Source organism: Humulus lupulus, chromosome 4, assembly GCF_963169125.1.
Source record: "Humulus lupulus chromosome 4, drHumLupu1.1, whole genome shotgun sequence".
NCBI lineage: Eukaryota > Viridiplantae > Streptophyta > Magnoliopsida > Rosales > Cannabaceae > Humulus > Humulus lupulus.
The window spans coordinates 156,368,229-156,385,642 of NC_084796.1; the positions used below are offsets into that span (position 1 = coordinate 156,368,229).

Below are 17,414 nucleotides of genomic sequence, written 5' to 3' on the forward strand. Positions count from 1 at the left end.
AGTTGCCATGTCCCTGCCACGTGTAGGCCAATCATGCCACGTCACCATGAGCCGTTTCAGGGTAAACATTTGCCCCCCAAGTTTATTTTACTGTGACCAGCATAAAGTAAACTTGAGCGACCGCCTTTTCATATGCCCTATCAAATCTGTTAGAGTTGTCCATGCCTTCTCGAAAAAGGCAACTAATCATGTCTTTTCGATTTCCCAAAAGTGGTTTGATGGCTATTACACTTACCCATACCTCGGAAAGTTACCCCTTATGATTAACTTGGTAACTGCTCCTCAATTAATATAAATAACCCCTTAGAATCATTTTTCACTTTTTACATTTCACTTTATCCTCAAGAACATCGAAGAACAAGGCGTAGAAACTCAGAAACCCAGACGACCTTGACAATCCATGAAGCTCCTGCCCAGCCAAATCGACTCAGCGCCTCATAAATTTACTCCAACTTTTATCCAAGTGAGTTTGTCAACAGTCGTTGAGATGCCATGCAATATTTTTTATATCCATTTCAGATTCCGAGTTCTTGAATGTTTTTTACTGTTCTTGAAAAAATTGTTTCGGGGTAAAAAGGGCACGTAGATCTGAGCTTAATATGGTAGGAACATAATACTTTGCAGGGGTTAGGAATCAGTTTGGTAGTTAGGATTATTGATTTAGGGCATAAAATCGAAGTAAAAATCTGATTTCCAAGCATGTCGAAAAACTGGGTTTCTCCCGCCCCTTCAGAGTCGAAATTTTTTTCCTGGAAAACTTTTCACTTCTGTTTTTTAATCCATTTTCCAAACTGTTCGCTTAGAATGTAGGATTTTTGTTAGAATGCTGCTGGTCGTATAAAAGCTTAACTTTTATACGCGAGCAACGTTATTCCAACTCTTTACATCTCTTGGTCTTTTGGGCCATAGATTCTCATCTTCCCTTCCCTGTTCGTAGATTTTCATGCCTAGTCCGTGGAGAGGTAAGAGGCCAATCGACGATGACTTGGTCGCCCAGTTGCTTGAAGATCAGGATCAGTCGTTGTTACTTATCCCAGAGATTTATTTTTCCCATACCCCATCTAAAAGACCTTCCATCAGTCCATCAAACATAGGTCGAGTAAAATCCATCGCCTAGAAAAAGAAACCAACCAACCATCCTACAAATCAGCCTGCTCCTCCGGCTGAAATTCCTTTGACTAGCGGACGAGTCGAAAACACCCCTGAGCTAGGAATCCAAACGAAAGCCCGACCTCGGGACGTCGTTCGACCAGAGGTCGAATGGTATGTTGCACCTCCTAGCAACATTACCGTTAGGATGGTAGGGAATTATCTCAAGAAGTATGGACTTCCTGGGATAACCCTAATCAAGCCCACCATCGACCAACGGGAAAACTTGCCTGGCGGCACCTTCAGCGCCTAGTCGAGATACCACATTGTGGCAGAAGCAATCTTGCCTCTCCGTCCTTTTTTCCAGGGAGTGACCAATTACTTTGAGGTCTCCCCCTTCCAAATAACTCCAAATGGGTATAGAGTGCTTTCTGCTCTCTATATCCTTTATAACCATAAAAAGTGGCCCGTTCCCACGCCACATGAGATCAACTATCTGTTCGATCTCAAGTCCAACCCCAATCAAAACAACACGAGGTTTTTTCATTTCTGCCATCAGGAATCTATTCGCACTTTCCTGAGCGAGACCACCTACAAGTCCAATGTAGGAAAGTACTTCTAGGAGTACTTTTTAACCATAGACCTGGTCGCCAACAACTTGGCCTTCACTGAAGGAGGCAAATTCTTTATTCACTGGTCGCTTAAATTCTTTTAGCTTTCCCGCACGTTTATTAGAACTTTTATGTCGTGCAGGTCCATGCCATCGACCAACTCCTACTCCAGATATGGAAATACAAGAAGCATCTTTGGCAAACATGACTGACGTAGAAAAAAACATCAAAGAGCTGGTTACAGAGGCCAATCTGAGGCTGGTCGTTCTTCTGGCACCTCACCAGGATGTGAGGGAATCCACAGCGGGGAATGCCACCGGTGGAGAAGTCCCCGAGCAACACCAAGATGTGTCACAACCCTCGACGAGGAGGGTAACGGGTGTGACCATCAGGGAACCCTCTAGTGCCCCGCAAGCAGCTGCTGCTCCAGCTCCAGCAGGAAAGGGCAAGCAGAAGGCTTCAGAGCATCCCGAACCTATTCTAGAGTCTTCAGACGAGAACGGTACTGAATTCTCACTTTTAGACAGTTTGCCCATTCCTAGTCATTTATTTGATGGGGACAGCAGCTTTACATACACGCCTAATTTAAATTCAGACTTCTTCAAGTCAGAGAGTGAGTGTAGCAATAGTACAATAAATAGTGTAGCGACTAGTAGTTGTAGCTCGGGTATTATACTTGTAATTTCTTTGCTCTTATTTCCTTAACTTGGCAAGCTCCTTTTATTATATTGCCTGACTGTTTGTATGTTTTCTTCCTTGCAAATATGCCTGCTGAGAGAGCTTTCGACCTGTACACCAATCTGGCGAGAAAGAAAAAATCTAGCAAGCGCCAGCTTGGGGAGGGCAGCAGCAACCCCTCCGCAAAAAAGGCTCAAACAGAGGATCCTCATGTGCCAAATCCTACCAAAGAGACAACTCCTCCACCAACTCTCTTCAATCAAAATCCCCCAGCTCCAGTCGAACAAACTCCTCCTGCAGCTCCTGCTGACCTCACTCCTCCAATTTCCACTGACCAGACTCCTTCCAGACATCTAGAAAAAGCTTCGGGAGAAGACCTCACGACCTCACGACCGTAGCATGCTTTCACTTATTTTGCTCGTGTGTTTACATACCTGTTGATATGCTTTGCTTACTAGATACCTTATATGCCCCCCAAGTGATTGAGGAGCTTTAGGTCCTCGGTCACTTGCCTTGACTAGGACCTGTTCGAACATTTCTGCTCGTAATAGAGACATGCATAAACAATGATTTTATAGCAAAACAACACACGTAATGAGCAAATACTTGTAATAAATACAATAGTTTGGCAAGATTGACTGGTTGCGCACAGTCCCTTTTATTTCTCGTAATAAATGGACAATTGAGTCTGTACGAGTGATCAAGAATATGATCTTACACTTATAAGCGATCAGTCACAAGAATGACTAACCCTTGTTCATAAACTTGTAAAAAGTAAAATTAATATAGGCCAATTCTTTAAGAAGAATTGCTCATTAATAATACTTGCGCATGTGTTCTCCGTTCCAATAGCGAGGAATGAGATCTCCATTTAAGCGAGCAAGTTTATAAGTGCCTGGATGGAGGACTTCTTCAAGGTAGGGTTCTTCTCAGTTAGGTCCGAGTACTCCAGCAGCTTGGTCGTGGGTGTTAAGGAAAACTCTTCTAAGTACTAGATCTCCCACATTAAATTTCCTTTCACGTACTTTAGAGTTGAAATACTGGGCGACCTTTTGCTGGTAAGCGGCTACTCGGAGTTAGGCTTGTTCACGCTTCTCATCGATCGAGTCCAGAGATTCCATCAATAACTGGTTGTTAGCGCCTTGATCGTATGATATCCGTTGATGTGATGACAGATCTAATTCAATGGGCAACATAGCTTCATATCCATAAGCTAAGGAAAATGGGGTATGGCCTGTTGTTGTTCGATGGGATGTTCTATACGACCAAAGGACTTCAAGAAACTGCTCTGGCCATGCCCCTTTTGCTTCCTTAAGCCTTTTCTTCAGGGTATCCTTCAGTGTTTTATTGACAGCCTTGACTTGCCCGTTTGCCTGCGGGTGAGCAACTAAAGAAAAGCGTTTGATAATTCCATGTTGATCGCAAAAATCCATGAACAGATCACTATCAAACTGTGTGTCGTTGTCTGAGACAAGTTTTCTTGGCAATCCATAGCGACACACAATGTTCTTGACCACAAAATCCAACACTTTCTTGGTCGTTATGGTTGCAAGTGGCTCAGCTTCAGCCCACTTTGTGAAGTAATCGACTGCCACCACAGAGTAAGGGCAAAGATCCAATGAGGTCTATTCCCTATACAGTGAATGGCCACGGACTTTGCATCTGCTTTAGCTCATTAGGGGCTGCTCGAAGAATTTTGGAGAATCTCTGACACTTATCGCATTTTCGAACAAATTCCATCGAGTCTTCATTCATTGTTGGCCAGAAGTATCCTTGCCTTAGGATCTTTTTCGATAAACTCTGCCCTCCAGCGTGGTCCCCAAAAAAACCTTCATGGACCTCTCTCATTAATTCTTCGACCTTTTCTTTGAAACACACCTGAGGAGTGGCATAGAGTATCCTCTTCGGTACAGAATTCTGTCGACCAGGATAAACCTAGCAGCCTGCCGCTGAAGAGTCTTGGCTTTGTTTCTGTCCGTCAGCAATACTCCCTGTGTCAAGAATTCCATGAAAGGTGTCATCCACGTATCCACTGCCTGAATCACTAGAGAGGTTTCTTCGACTTTGATGCTTGGTGTGGATAGCTGTTCAACTGGTACTATATTCAGGGTGTCAGCATCCTTGGCGCTCGCTAACTTGGCCAAAGCATCAACATTTGAATTCTGGTCGCGAGGTACTTGCTAGAGAGTATATTTTTCAAATTGTGCCAACAAATCCTTTGCTTTGTCCAAGTAAGCAACCATCTTCAGCCCCCCGGGCTTGATATTCTCCAATAATATGATTAACCACTAACTGGGAGTCACTATAGATTTCAAGTGACTTTATGTTCATGTCCTTGGCTAACTGTAAACCTGCGAGCAGCGCTTCATACTCGGCTTCGTTGTTGGACGCTGTGAAGTCGAATCTAATCACATAGTGGAATCGATGCCCTTCAGGCGTTATCAAAATCACTCTGGCTCAAGCGTGATGTTCATTAGAAGAACTGTCTGTAAATAACTTCTAAGTGGGAGTTTGGTCGTGAGGCTCATGCTCTTCTGTCTGTTCGCCATTTAGAAGCCCAGTGAGCTCTACGACAAAGTCGGCTAGAGCTTGCCCCTTTATTGCTGTTCGTGGCAAGTAAGAAATTTCAAACTGCCCAAGCTCAACTTCCCATTTCAACAATCGACCAGCGGCTTTTGGCTTCTGCAGAACTTGCCGTAGGGGCTAGTCAGTTAGTACGGTGATGGGGTGTGCTTGAAAGTATGGCCACAACTTTTTTGAGGCTAAAATCAAGCAGTAGGCTAATTTTTCGATGGGTGGATATCGCATCTCTGCTCCTATTAGCCTTTTGCTTACATAATATACGGCCTTCTGCACATTTTCCTCCTCCCTTACCAAGACAGCACTTGCAGCATATTCGGTGACCGCCAAATAGATGAACAAAGTTTCTTTTTCGACCGGCATAGAAAGAATCGGTGGCTGCGACATATGAGACTTTAAAGCTTGAAAAGCCTGCTCACACTCCTCCGTCCACTCGAATTTCTTATTGCCTCTAAGTATATTGAAAAATGGGACGCACTTGTCCGTCAATTTGGAGATAAATCTACTTAGAGCAGCAATTCTCCCGGTTAAACTTTGAACATCTTTTTTCTTTGTTGGCGATTTCATATCGACCAGAGCCTTGATCTTTTTGGGATTAGCTTCGATTCCTCATGAGTTTACTATAAATCCCAAAAATTTCCTTGATCCAACTCTGAAGGAACACTTGAGGGGATTCAAATTCATCTAATATTTATTCAAGACGTTGAAGCACTCTTGCAAGTCCCCTATGTGTTCTTCTGCCTTCTTCGACTTAACCAGCATGTCATCAACATATACTTCCATGTTTGTACCAATTATCTCTTTAAACATGTGATTGACTAGCTGCTGGCAAGTTGCACTAGCATTTTTCAAACCGAAGGACATTACTTTGTAACAGTAAAGTCATGTATCGGTCTGAAAGCTAGTGTGATCCTCATTAGGTGGATGCATACTAATTTGATTGTACCTAGAGTACACATCCATAAATGATAGGATCTTGTGCCCTGAAGTGGCGTCGACCAGCTGGTCGATCCTTGGGAGAGGGAAACAATCTTTCGGGGCGTATAGTTGGTGAATCTTGGCTTATACCTATTGCCTTTGGGGCGTTTACTTTCAGACGTTGATGGCTCATTTTTCGCCCTTTTTCCACCGTTTTTACCATTCCCGTTCCCCATTGCCTTTTCCATTGCCATTGGGTTTATCCGATCCGTTGGCGGCTTTGGCGGGATCTTCCTTTGGTCCCTTGTCTTTCCCAGGCGATTTCCCCTCGTTGGCAATCGCATCCTCGAGCTTGATATACCGATCTACTCAATCAAGAAATTCTTGGGTACTCCACACCCTATTCTTTCTTAGTCTGTTCCATAGGGGAGAATGGCGTCTTACTCCAGCAGTAAGGGCCATCATCTTTCCTTTGTTGCCCACTGTTTTAGCTCCAGCAGCTGCTCGCATGAAACGCTGGATGTATTCCTTTAAGGATTCTCCCTCCTTCTGGCGTATCTCGACCAACTGGTTGGCCTCAGTGGGGTGTACACGACTAGCGTAAAATTGTCCGTAGAATTCCTTAACGAACATTTCCCACAATACTATACTATTAGGAGGGAATTTAAAGAACCACTCCTGCGCAGTGTCAGATAGGGTGGCCGGGAAGATCCTACAGCGGGCATCGTCCGATACCTTATGGATGTCCATTTGTATCTCAAACCTGTTTACATGAGATACTGGGTCCCCATACCCATCGAAGTTTGGCAGTACTGTCATCTTGAACTTGCTGGGGGATTTTGCTACAACAATCCTCTATACAAACAGAGTAGCTCTCCTCCGATCATACTCGATGTGGGATGTCTGGCTTCCCACCAGCTGCTGGACAGCCTAATTCAGTGCATCAATTTGGGCCTGTACATCGTATGGGATCGTTGGGGCAATCGATGCTGGAGGAGTGTACTCATCGTGCCTCTCGCGCCTATCGTTGAGCACGTCCCTCAGGTCATCATCTCAGCGCCTTTGCTCGCTAGCGCCCAACCGATCAAAGACATTATGATGTCTAGGCTACCCCCCAACATTTTGGCTCGTAGGCTTATTTTCTCTTGGTGGGGGGGTTCCTATCTCCATCTCTTCCTTCATGCCATCGACCAGCATTTCTCCTGCCGGAGTCGGCTTCATTATAATCATGGTCGTCCCTAAAATGCGACCGACTATAGCGCAACCCGCTGGTCACGCTGTTTCCTCCTCTAGCTGGCATCTCCCGAGCGTCAGGGGGAGGCGTGCATTGGTCGGTGGTTCCCCGTGCATTATTATGCCGTGGGGGTCCCTTGACCGCAAAGCCTAACTCGGTGTGCCTTCTGTTAGCAGAATGACGTTGCCCCCTGCTCAGTGGATTTGGCTCATCAGCCACTGGGCATCTAGGGCTTCGGGGAGGCTGCCCGGCCTTATTCTGCCTCTAGCGTTGGGGATTGCCTCGACCAACTTGAGAAGGTGGCTTCTGCTCGGGATCCTAAATTGGGATATCCTATTGAGCAGCAGGCGGTTGCTCCAGCTTTTGAGGACTTGCTGGCTGAAGTGGAGGACTCAGATTTGGGGCCCGTTGCGGCGGTGCATTTGGTGGTTGATCCGGTTGAGAATTCAGCGCAGCTTGTCCCCGAGCCAACTGAATGGTTTCTTCTAAAGTGGCTGTGGCATCTCTCTACTAGGGATCCATGTTTGTCTGCGGTTCATTAAGTTCCTGATACTGACACTCAATTTCCCTTTGCTGTAGCCAAGGTCTCCACCGCATTCTCTTGATTGGCCCTCAGATTGGCCAACTCGTCCTGCAATACACTCAGTGTTGTCCTGAGCGTTTCAGAATCCATTTCTTCCTCCTCAAAATCAAAGTTTGGCTCAATTACAGCCACATTTGGAGGAGGGGGTTGAGTGGATGCAGTGCCAGAAGTCTTCCCAGTTCTCTTGGATGTCTTAGCCATTTGATCTTCTTGAAGTCTTGAGTTCAACTCTCAATGAAAGCACTAAAATGTTGACCCTCAATTTGGCCAACGACACATAGTCAAATAAACGATAAAGAACAAGAGGGAAACAAGCAAATAATTAAATGGAAAGAAAATGACACAAACTATTTATAGTGGTTCGGCCCCAACTAGATGGTAATGACCTATGTCCACTTAGTATTCTTATTGATATTGAATCCCAATGTTGTGATCAATGAACTAGGGTTCGCGAGTTTCACAAGCCTTGAGAGGATTACAATTTCGGTGGATAATCACACTGTGCTATTTCCTTTGAATACAATGATCAAAAGTTCAAAAGTCCCCCCTTTGAGCTCTTTGATTTTTATTTATAGGCTCAAGAATGTTACATGGGCCAACGAGCCTTAATTACAATTAAGATTTGTGTATCAATGTAATAAAGGAAAATACAATTAATGCAAATATTACAAGCTTGCGCATCCAAAGGAAGTAGATGAAAGTGTGCGACCAGACTGGTCGCACCTTAGCATGAGGCTTAATAAATCAATAACTTTCTGGTCGATAGTCGAACATGACTCATTCATTTAAAGTTGCCACGTCCCTGCCAAGTGTAGGCTAATCCTGCCACGTCACCATGAGCCGTTTTAGGGTAAACAAAATAAAATTCATAAAAATTCATAAAAAAAGAATTTAAAGAATGTCAAAAATAATATTGAGAAAAAGTGTTAAAATAATTTAAAAAATATTTTTTTTTTAAATAATAGGTGCTCTATATATTTTTAGGGTGTAAATAGAATATCTCTATAAAAAATATTTACTCTTTTTACCAAAACGCCCCTAGGGTTTTTCCCTAGGAGAGAAACCGAATGGTAGGGAAAGAAAAGAATCTTATTAATTATTTTCACTATCACTTTATTTGTTTATTGTCTCCTCGGTTCTCAATTTCCTAAATCTTAATAAATAAATAAATTATTAATAATATGCTTACTTCAGGCTCGCTCCCTCTATTCTATTCAATAGTCATCAGTCAAATGTCAAATGTCATTCTCTAAATCCCACCATTACCAAACTCCTCCACTCTATTAAAAAATGAATAGTGATGTATTGTTCAGTAAAATTTTTGTTTTTGAATTTTTTAAATTAAAAAATTATTTTATTTTTGTTTTTCTATTTTTAAAAAATAAAAATATATTTAGTAATTATTTTTGTTTTATTTTTAAATAAAAAATAATAAATGTATTTGATAATTTTTATTTTTTATTTAACAATATAAGGTGTTAATTTGAATAAGAGAAAAAAATAATAGTTTAAAAAAATTTTGAAAATAAAAAAAATTTTATTTTTAAAATTTAATAAATTTTAGTTAAAATTAAAAAAAAATAAAAATAGAGTTTGATTAATTAAATAAAAAACTTTTTTTTTTTAAGTGTTGCGATACGCAACCTACATATGCATCAAATTATGCACAAAAATAAAATAGAAGAACCGTCTAAAATAACCGTTTTGTTGTAATGTTTTCATATAAATTTTGTTTCGCATATACTTGAAAAAAAAATTGTTAGTAGAAGAAGCCATGTGAGTGGAGTATGAAAACTATGCTAAAACTTTGTCTTTTTGACTACTCTCTGTCCCAAAACTCTATTTTGCAAATGCATCTGATCGACCAAAGCTTTAATGGCTTTTACTATCTCTTACCTCTTCCCCACTCCAAAGTTCCCAACTCCACCGATTTACAACCCTTCTTCATCTGGAGCCAGGCAAGTCTTGTCTCTCTCTAACTTTGTTTCGAAAGACAGGAACTTGAGGATCCTTTGCTGTCTGTCACTAAAGCAATCCAATGACCAAATCGTTACAGCCCAGGACGATGCAGTTTCGGTCGACAATTTACGCGTGGTCTTCGCTGCCGGCGGGACTGGGGGGCACATATACCCAGCAATCGCCATAGCCGACCAGCTCAAACTGGCTAAACCCAGCTCTCAAATTCTCTTTTTAGGCACACCCAACAGCATGGAAAGCGCCTCTATAACCTCCGCTGGCTACGACTTCGAACACATCCCTGCTGTCCGATTAGCCCGGCCCATTCTCCTCTCTCTTCAGAACCTCTTCTTACCCTACCGTCTCTTCAAATCAACGGTCCAGTGTTTAGCCAAACTGCGCGATTTCGACCCCCATATCGTGATTGGGACTGGTGGGTACGTCTCATTCCCGACTTGCTTGGCTGCCGCCATTAAAGGCATCAAGCTGGTGATCCAAGAGCAGAACTCTGTACCGGGTGTTGCCAATTGGGTTCTTTCCCACTTATCCGATGTCGTTTTCGTGGCTTTCAATTCGACCGTTGATTGTTTTCCCAAGGGAAAGTGTGTCGTTTCCGGGAATCCTGTCAGGCTTTCGTCGAAAAAGGCTGCGTCCAAAGGGGCGGCGAGGTTTCGTTTATTTCCGAAGTCTGAGAAAATTGAGGATCCTGATGCCAAGGTTGTGTTGATTCTTGGAGGGTCTTTAGGTGCTAACGCTGTAAATATTGCTACGTTGAATCTTTATCATCAAATGTTGATGGAGAAGGAGAACCTGTTCCTCATATGGCAAACTGGGGTTCAAGACTTTAATGAGATGGAGAGCCTTGTTAAGAATCACCCACGTTTGCATTTAACACCGTGAGTCTCTTTCTTTTTTTTTTTCCCTCTTCTTTCCAAGTGACCTACTTGTGATTTTCATTGTTGTTGGATTTTAAGTGCCTTAGTGTTTTAGTTTAAAATTATCCAAATAATTGATCAATAGAACAAGTTATTAGGTTGTTAGTTGATAATAGGAAATATTTTAAATTTTAAAAATATTTTATTATGTTTCAGCTCTAAAAGAATAATATGAATAAAATATCTTTTTTTATAATTATTTTTATCTCTTTTTTTTTCTTTAAATTTTCAAGCTCATAAAATATCAATTTTTTTAATTATTTTTTAGATTTTTATATTCCCAAAAAACTAACAAATGGTATCTAGAGTTATTTATTGAGGGACCTAAGAATTGAGAAACAAAATAATGACCTAAAAAACCATAACATGAAAACCATAAACATAATCCAAAATCCATAAACACAACTCATGGAAACCGAAACAAATAATTTATCAAACTTTGCTCGGATATATTCGACGGAAACAACTACCATATTTGGACAGTACGTATGGAGACATATATGAAAGCGTTAGAGCTATGCGATGCTGTGGAAGAAGACTATAAAGTTCATGCACTTCCGAACAATCCCACTATGACATAGATTAAAGCCCATAAAGACAAAGGAATCAAAAGCAAAGGTCTACTTGTTTGGTTCAGTCACAACTACCATTTTCACATGCATCATGTCTTCAAGTCATCAAAAGATATATGAGAGTATCTGTAACGCCCTGGATAGCCAAGACCGTTACACTGTGTTTTTATAAAGCTGCAAGACTTGCTAATCAAGTCATTTAGTTAGAAACATGTTACTGAAACTATAGTTGAACTAGGATTAAACGATTTCGGTCTCAAAAGCTTCATCTCTTATAAACAAACATTTTCATTTTACATGGGATCCCAAAAGTAATAAGTTTAAGACCGTTTACAAAAGATTTAAGATTTAGATACAGTTGCTAGCCACTCTAAGGAAAAAGAGATAGTTAAGCATTTCTCGTCCTGTTCCACTCCTCGGCCGTGGCGGCTGATCAGCTGACTATGTACATTCAGCTCCGCAACTCTCCATCTCAGGATTGGTCCAACTTGCCTTTGCCTTTACCTGCACCACGTAGCACCCATGAGCCAAAGCCCAACAAGAAAACACAATAACAGAGCATAATCATTCAACAGACAATCAGACAACTCATACTGCATAAGCATGTACTCAACAGTCTAAGCATTCATGTTAATCAAGTATTCAGCATACTAAGTATATCATTTCATATCAGTAATCAATTCACATATGATAACTAGGGTTAGCGCCCTTAGGCCGCACCCTCTATTTATTCCATTGACTCCGGCCCGCTTAAACCGAGCTCAGTGAATATTAAGCTGTCATCAACCGCCAGTGGCCGAGCCGTACTCTGTGCGCAAATATTAGTTACGGCACCCTAAGGTCGTTTATCACATGTCTCATGGCATAATACCATCTATGACATCTTACAGATATAGGAAGCTCTTAATCTCATCACAAACATAGCCGGGTGCAGTTTTCTTACCTTTAGATTTGCTAGCTTTGTTCAATTTGATCCTCAAGCACGATCCCGTTCGAGCTCTAGCGTACACCTAGTCATAGCCATAGATCAGAATCATCACCAACCTCAAGTCCAAAACCTAGCCTCGGGACCAATCCCGAGCCATCGGGAAGCCCTAATTCCACCAAACAGGGTGGTGGAATCAAACCCCGAACCCCCGGGCAAAAACCCTTGAAAATAACCCAAAAACCCATTTCTAGAAACAGGGTAGCGCTACAGCGCCCTAAGGAGAGCGCTATAGCGCTACAAACAGAGCCAAAAGGCTCAGGAACTTCAGGGCCTAGCACTACAGCGCCCAGTGACTAGCGCTGTAGCGCTAGTCATAGCACAACCTTGCACAACATTTTCTCCTTCGAATTTTCCCGAGCCAAACCTACTCAAAACTCAACCAAACCTTAACCAAACTTCAAAACAAGTCTCCCAACATCCTCAACTCATCCCATAAGTCCCAACCACAAGAAGTTCAATCACATGCACCCCAAGACTCAAAATTCACCATGCTGAACCTAAAGCTCAAAATCTCAGCAAAACCACAAAATTCACAAAACTTAAACCAGAGTTTCTTACCTTTGATGGATGAGCTCAACTTAGATTATCCTCCACACTAGCTTGGCCCTCACCCCCTCAAAGCTTCAGCCTCAACTCCCTAGGATTCCCCATCAAAACTCAGCTCACAATCCATGTTTACATAAAACTAGAAACTGAAGAAAACAACCTTAGACCTTACCTCAAGTGGATGGATTGCTCTTGCTAACTCCTTGCTAATTCCTCAAACCAGACCAAAGACCTTAGCCTCAAGCTCCTGCCTAGACTCCCTCTGAGTTTTAGCTCCAAACTCTTTCAAGAAATGGAGAAGAGACCTCCAACCGAATGAGAGAGAGATAGACCTCCAATTTCCCTTTCTTTTCTTTCTTTTCCTTCAGACTTCTAAGACCTTCTACATATTCCACTAAGGCATAAAGCCTGATAATACTTATCCCCTATAAGCCAAATGACCAATTTTCCCTCCATTTATTCCTAAGCCTTTAATCAACCTAGGGGCATTTTAGTCATTACACCCAATTCTCGCTAATTCCTCGAATGTCTCTAACTTTTACCGTTTACTTCCCGACACCTAACTAATCACCAATTATATTCCTCATTATCAAAATAGACTCCAATATATTCTCTAAATTCCCAGAAATACCCCAGGCTCGTCCCGAGTCGGGTATAAATCCCTGCTGCGACTTTTTCGCTAAATCACTCACTAGGATCGTCTCGAGTCACAGATTACAAATATATAAACATAATAATGTGGTTGCGACAATTTATCACATATATACAGTTATGCCATCAACAGGCCAAAATTACGATTATGCCCTTCTAACCTAATCAGGGCCTACATGCATACTAATACACATAGTCATGCATGTCAGATATTCAAATAATCATATAACATGCTTTTAATCATTAAATCACATATAATCCAGTTATGCCCTCCCGGCACACTAATCAAGACCCTTAAGCCTTATTAGTAAATTTGGGTCGTTACAGTATCTCAAGAAAGAATATGAAGAATATGAAGGAGATGGCAGAATTAAAGCTATGCAAGTCCTGAACTTGATCAAGTGATTTGAACTTAAAAAAATGAAAGATTCTGAAATGATCAAAGAATACTCTTACAGGTTTCTCGATATTGTAAACAAAGTAAGACTTCTTGGAACTGAATTTTTAGAATCAAGAATATTACAAAAAATTCTTGTTACAATTTCAAAAAGATATGAAGCAACAATCACAACTTTGGAAAATACCAAAGATTTGTGAAAAATGTCATTGGTAGAATTGGTTAATGCATTACAGGCACAAGAGCAAGAGAGAATGATGAGAAAAGAAGATGTGATGGAGGGTGCTCTCAAAGCATAAGGAGGAGGCCACAACCACACCAACCATAACTACAACTACTACAACAACAACACAAATGAATATCCAACATGTTCGTACTGCAAGAAAACAAATCATCCACAAAGTAAGTGCTGGTGGAGACCTGATGTCAAGTGCAAAAAATGTGGAAAGCTTGGACACATAGAACGAATTTGCAAGTCACAACAACAAGAGGAGGCAAAGGTTATTACCGATCAACATGAAGATGATGATCTCTTATTTTAACGATTACATAAATGTTTTGTTAGATTTGAAATGTTAATAAACAATACTAAGGCAAGGAGAAGTGTTAGATTTTAAGTGCCTTAGTATTTTACTTTAAAATTATTCAAATAATTGGTATCAAGTCTTTAGGTTGTTAATTTCTTTATTAGACATGCTTGATATAAGGAAATATTTTAAATTTTACAAATATTTTGTTTTCTTTCAGCTCTATTTAGAAAAGCAATGACATGAATAATAAAATATCTCTTTCTTTAACTATTTTTATTATTCTAAAAAAACCAACACTTATTATACACGCCACTTCTTTTAGTATTTGCAGAGTTGTAAAGAAAATGTCTTCTTGTTATTTGAGAAAAAAATTATATGGAAAGTTGTGATGTTTCAGGATCAGTATTTGAGCTACTGAGGTCCAAAAAGAGAATGGGTTAAGTAGAGAACTGTCTGCCGCAAGTGATAGGACGCCAGACAGACATATTTCTTGTCAAGTTTCTATTTCGACCCTGCCAAAGTCCCCAATATCATTTTGTATTTAAACTGGATCCCTCGTCCATGGCTCCAAATATATCATATTGAAGAAAAGGAAATGGGTTATAGCGTATTCTAAGAATCTATTCTATATGGTAACAGTACTAAGGTTGATGGAATTTATCAAATTAGGCTAATCAGTTAGATTCTTTATTGAGTTTTTACGTTATTAGGTCTGGAGTACAGATTAGACTTGTGTTGTTATTGTTCCAATGCAAATTGTAGGCCGTTCTCTTTGTTGCCTTTCTTATGCCATTATTTAAAAATGATCAAACGCAAATGCTGGCCATTCTCTTTGTTGCCTTCTTTATGCCATTATTTCAATATGATCGAGCTAGGTTTATCGAAATTATTTGAAACTAATTGTCTCATCTTATCTGATACAATGCATTCAAATGTATGTGTTCATACTTTTCCCAGCTGATGTAAATTATTTCATGAAGGTTCATGCATTCCATGGATTTAGCCTACCTTGCTGCAGATCTTGTTATTTCCAGAGCTGGTGCAATGACTTGCTATGAGATCTTGGCCCATGGGAAGCCTTCAATTCTGGTATTCTCTCCTTTTGTTTTTCAGCCAGTGTCTATTTACACGCATGCCATGACTGGATATTGTGTCGTTTATTTTACTATACATTAATTAATCAACTTGCTTTCTACTTTCTTGCCATAGTGAGATCATCTCACATGGCCTACTCTGATTTTGCTTCATGTTCCATTACTTGAGGAAGGGGGGAAAAAGTAGATGATGTTTCACTTTGACTATGTAGATACCATCACCAAATGTTTCTGAAGGACATCAATTTAAAAATGCATCTCTAATGGCAGATTTAGCTGATGCACAGCTTATAACTGAAGATGAACTTGATTCGACCACCCTGAAAACTGCCATTGAAGATTTATTAGGTATCTCTTATATATTGGTTGCTACTATGCTGTTTGGATTTGCATCTAAACATGATTCTTTGATAATACTATCTTCAACATGTTTTTTCGTCCAAACATTTTTCTCTTGCAGAATGATTTTCTCACCTAGCTGTTTCTCATCTCTATTAACTCGCATATTTAAGGCAATTGTCAAATTATTTGACAATTTGCATGTTGTGAAGTCTTAGTGTATTTAGAGATTTTGGTACATAATCAATGAGATTATCTGTCAATAAGGGTTACTACCACATGGCATTGAAATCAACACAAGGAAATAAGTCTAATATATTTAATTAGATGGGTCCCATAAGCATAAAGAAGAGGTCTGCTTTTCAAACATAAATCACTTCTTTCAAGCCGGGACTATGTACACAGCACCTTGCTTCTACTAGTAAAAAAAAATAAAACAGATGGTTATTATGTTGTGGTTCTCTGCAAAATCATGCAGTTCAAACTTTCTTATCACTGTATTTATTTAGTACTTTTTTACCAGAAAAATGTGCATTATAATGTCAGTTTCCATTTTCACTTGTATTACATTGGTATTTGATCTTTACAGATGCTTTTTTTATTTATGGTTTGACTTTGGTTTATAGGGGACGAGAGAAAAATGGCAGATATGTCTGAGAGGGCTCTTAAAGCTGCAAAACCTAATGCCTCTGCTGAGATTGTTCAGCACATTCTTTCTCTGGTTCACGTATCATCGACCAAGAAGCAACAATAATTAAATCGATTTTACAGGTGACGAATGCTATCATGATTCTTGTAGCCTTTCATCTAACATAAAAAAAGGTTCTTTGGCATGAGCTTAGATGTTTCATGCAAGGGAAGGCCATACATTTTGTATTTGAAAATAGACTAAAATCAAAGAGTTCTTGCCGCCTTGTTATCTTCTACAATTTTCTTTAATTTGGAAAAATACAATTCAAATGTCGAATTAGGATTTTGCCAAAAAGTCAGAAAAAGAATTCCAGTTGTTGACCAATTAACATCTTCTGATGGAGGACGCATCAGTGTGTATCAAATTCAAGCAAAACTTAATTGTTGTCACAGGGAGAGAAACTGAGGATTGACCAATTCAGAATCAGTAGTCACATGAAAGCATGGTCCAATATCAATATTCTGTCAAGTCAACAATTCTAATGTTGTGGGATAATAGTACGGTTTTCTTCATCCAATGACAGAATAGAATGTGAGTTCTCTGTATTTTTTTTCCAAAACTTGTAATTTGTGTTTTGACAAATTACTTTTTAGACCTTATGTTGTGTAAAATGGTTAAAATAAAATCCTAAACCCGATTTTGGTTAATGTTTTCTCAACTAAAATCACAAATAATTTACCAAACTAACAATTCAGAACAAAAATAAAACCATTATGCTTAAAAATTATATTATATTTAATTTTTTCTTCATCAAAATTGAGTTTAGAGTTCTATTTTAACTATTTTACAAAATATAGGGTCTAAAAAGTAATTTATTAAAATATAAGATCCAAACAGGTAATGAGAAAAAATACAGGGTCCAAAAAAGTATAAACCCTTTAACTATTGATAGGTAAAATTAGGCACAATAAAAAAGAGTAATGATATGTGAATATATACTCAAACATTACACAAAGTTAATAGTAATGTGGCAGTTTAGTCTAGCTAATCACATTTATTAAAACTGAGACTTACTGCTTTAA

The 17,414-nt window shown here is 39.8% G+C and overlaps 1 protein-coding gene across 4 annotated transcripts; it reads left to right on the forward strand.

Annotated features, from left to right (window-relative positions):
- The first annotated feature begins 9,429 nt into the window (after positions 1–9,429).
- LOC133830919 (uncharacterized) lies at positions 9,430–17,039 on the forward strand. Of its 4 annotated transcripts, none has more exons than XM_062261035.1 (5): positions 9,432–10,545; positions 15,249–15,357; positions 15,575–15,710; positions 16,328–16,472; positions 16,785–17,039. In XM_062261035.1, exons 1-4 carry the CDS (start codon positions 9,569–9,571, stop codon positions 16,453–16,455), a joined length of 1,350 nt encoding a protein of 449 aa, XP_062117019.1. In that variant the 5' UTR covers positions 9,432–9,568; the 3' UTR covers positions 16,456–16,472; positions 16,785–17,039. The 4 variants fall into 4 exon arrangements, with proteins under 4 accessions (XP_062117021.1, XP_062117019.1, XP_062117020.1 ...); XM_062261036.1 differs by having other exon boundaries at positions 16,673–16,790; XM_062261034.1 differs by lacking the exon at positions 16,785–17,039 and having other exon boundaries at positions 16,328–16,630.
- Positions 17,040–17,414: the final 375 nt, after the last annotated feature.